Source organism: Cicer arietinum, unplaced genomic scaffold, assembly GCF_000331145.2.
Source record: "Cicer arietinum cultivar CDC Frontier isolate Library 1 unplaced genomic scaffold, Cicar.CDCFrontier_v2.0 Ca_scaffold_5497_v2.0, whole genome shotgun sequence".
Lineage (NCBI taxonomy): Eukaryota > Viridiplantae > Streptophyta > Magnoliopsida > Fabales > Fabaceae > Cicer > Cicer arietinum.
The window spans coordinates 1-2,130 of NW_027339144.1; the positions used below are offsets into that span (position 1 = coordinate 1).

Sequence of the window (2,130 nt, forward strand, 5' to 3'; positions counted from 1 at the left end):
CAATAATACATAGAAAATATTTTATCTAACTCACAAATATCAACTACATATTATGTCATTAATAAGAGTATTTCATACAAAATGGTGGAAAAAAATTTCAAAAGTTAGATAGTAGAAAACAAAAAACTAATTTTAAAAATGAAGATTTTAAACTAGTCAAAGAAACTCAAGATCATTTAATTTTTTTAATTAAATGATGGTTAATAATTGTGTTATGAAATCGTGGCAGCACTAAGTTTAGGGGAGGTACTTTGACCATCCTAGTATTTCACTCATATTTGAAGATTACTAAATCACATGGTTACAATGTTTTTATAAAACTTGGTGTAATTTAATTGTATGCTCAATATACATACAAAATTGGATTGGAAAAGAACAAGAATGTAAAGGACTCAAATAAATGTTTCATTCTTTTTTCAATTAGAACGTAGAAAACATCAAAACAAATCACAAATTTTGAATAATTTCACCGGCCAAACTAACCTTAAATACTAGAAATCTAGTGACAACATTGGTCATTCATTTGTTGTCAAAACAAAAACAAAAAAAACCTTGATTTCTAGTCCCACAAGTGAAAATGAAGAAAATTTCAATTTGTGTCTCTTTTTTATTTCTCAACATTCTTCATGTGTCTTGTTCACTTGTTCCACAAAATAATGATTTAGTGGACCAAGTATGCAGAAAGACACCTAATTATAATTTATGCATTTCCACACTACAATCCAATCCTCAAGCCCACAATACTGATACTAAGGGTATAGCCCTTATAATGGTGAATGACATTGTATTAAATGTTAACGACACATTGAAATTCACTGAAGGTCTTATAAAAAAATCCACTGACGTGGGTTTGCAGAAAAAATTGGATTTTTGTGCAGAGACATACATTCCATTGGTGAAATATGTTCTGCCACAAGCAGGTGATGCTGTAAACCAAAGTAGATTTAAGTATGCGAGTTACTCCATCTCTTATGCTGGAAAGGAAATTGGTTCTTGCAACAACAAATTCTCAGCCTCAACTACTTCACCCTTAAGTGATAGGAATGGCACTATACAAAAATTGTTTGATATTGCTTCTGCCATACTAAAACTTTTATTAAATGGCTGATTTATGTTAATTTTTATTCAATAAATAATATTCAATAAATTTGATTTTGGATGCTTGAGTGAATTTATCCATTTTTTCTTGCTACAATTTTTTTATAAATACTGATTCCTTATATAGAGAAAATAATGAGATTCTTACACACAAATCGTCTCAACACCAAACGTATAATCATCTTCCATCTAACATCCGATTCAAAATAATTACCTAAAATAGTTGTATAAATTAATCTTAACTTTAAGATATCTGTTTTATTTTTTTATTTATTTTTTGTTAAATAGAAGTATATTTAATAAATATGTAGACAAGTGCTATAGTATCCTATTCACCTCTGTTCCTAGGGTGACTATCATGCTTTTATGTATTTTTGTATGTGATTAATATAATTCAAAATTATATAGTTTTTTTTATATAAAATAAATGTGTAAATTGATTTTAAGAAGAAAAAAAAAATTAAAGTGTTAAATTAATTTGATATATTGTTAATTTTATCATGGACAAAAGTATTGGTTATAGGAAATTGATTTTGATGATTGATTTCATTATTTAGTTGAATTTAGTTGAGGATATTTTAGATCACAAATTTCGTATAACTAAATGACTTATTGAATTTATTTAGTGAATAGATAGCAAACTATATTAATTGGAAGTTGAAAGAATTCAAAAAGACAAACAGTTAAATTGTATATTTTTATAGATAACTAATATGATACTTCTATTTAAAATGTTTATCTAACTTCTACCAACTTAAGAAGCATTTTTTTTAACAAAACGATGCTTTATTTCTTAAGTAAATATAAATAATTAGTGGTCATGGTAGTTCTCCATGTTTTGAATCTGCAAAACTTCTCACAGTATTGATCAACTAATATTTAAAATAAATCTGTTAAAAATATTAAGTGCCGCGTGTCTCACTCTCGTAATGTAATTATTTAACTACATCAATATATATTATTGGCTAAATTACATTTGTGCTCCCTTAACTTAATTTCAGGTAACGTTTTAGTCCTTTATCTTTTTTTTTT

General features: G+C 26.4%; 1 protein-coding gene across 1 annotated transcript; it reads left to right on the forward strand.

The window, feature by feature from the left end:
- The first annotated feature begins 577 nt into the window (after positions 1–577).
- Positions 578–1,108, forward strand: LOC101506741 (cell wall / vacuolar inhibitor of fructosidase 1-like). Its single transcript, XM_004517125.1, has one exon. It carries the CDS (start codon positions 578–580, stop codon positions 1,106–1,108), a length of 531 nt encoding a protein of 176 aa, XP_004517182.1.
- The last annotated feature ends 1,022 nt before the right edge of the window (positions 1,109–2,130 follow it).

Bases quoted from the DNA above. Each gene is read 5' to 3' on its own strand.
- LOC101506741 (XM_004517125.1), top strand. From the start codon at position 578: ATGAAGAAAATTTCAATTTGTGTCTCTTTTTTATTTCTCAACATTCTT.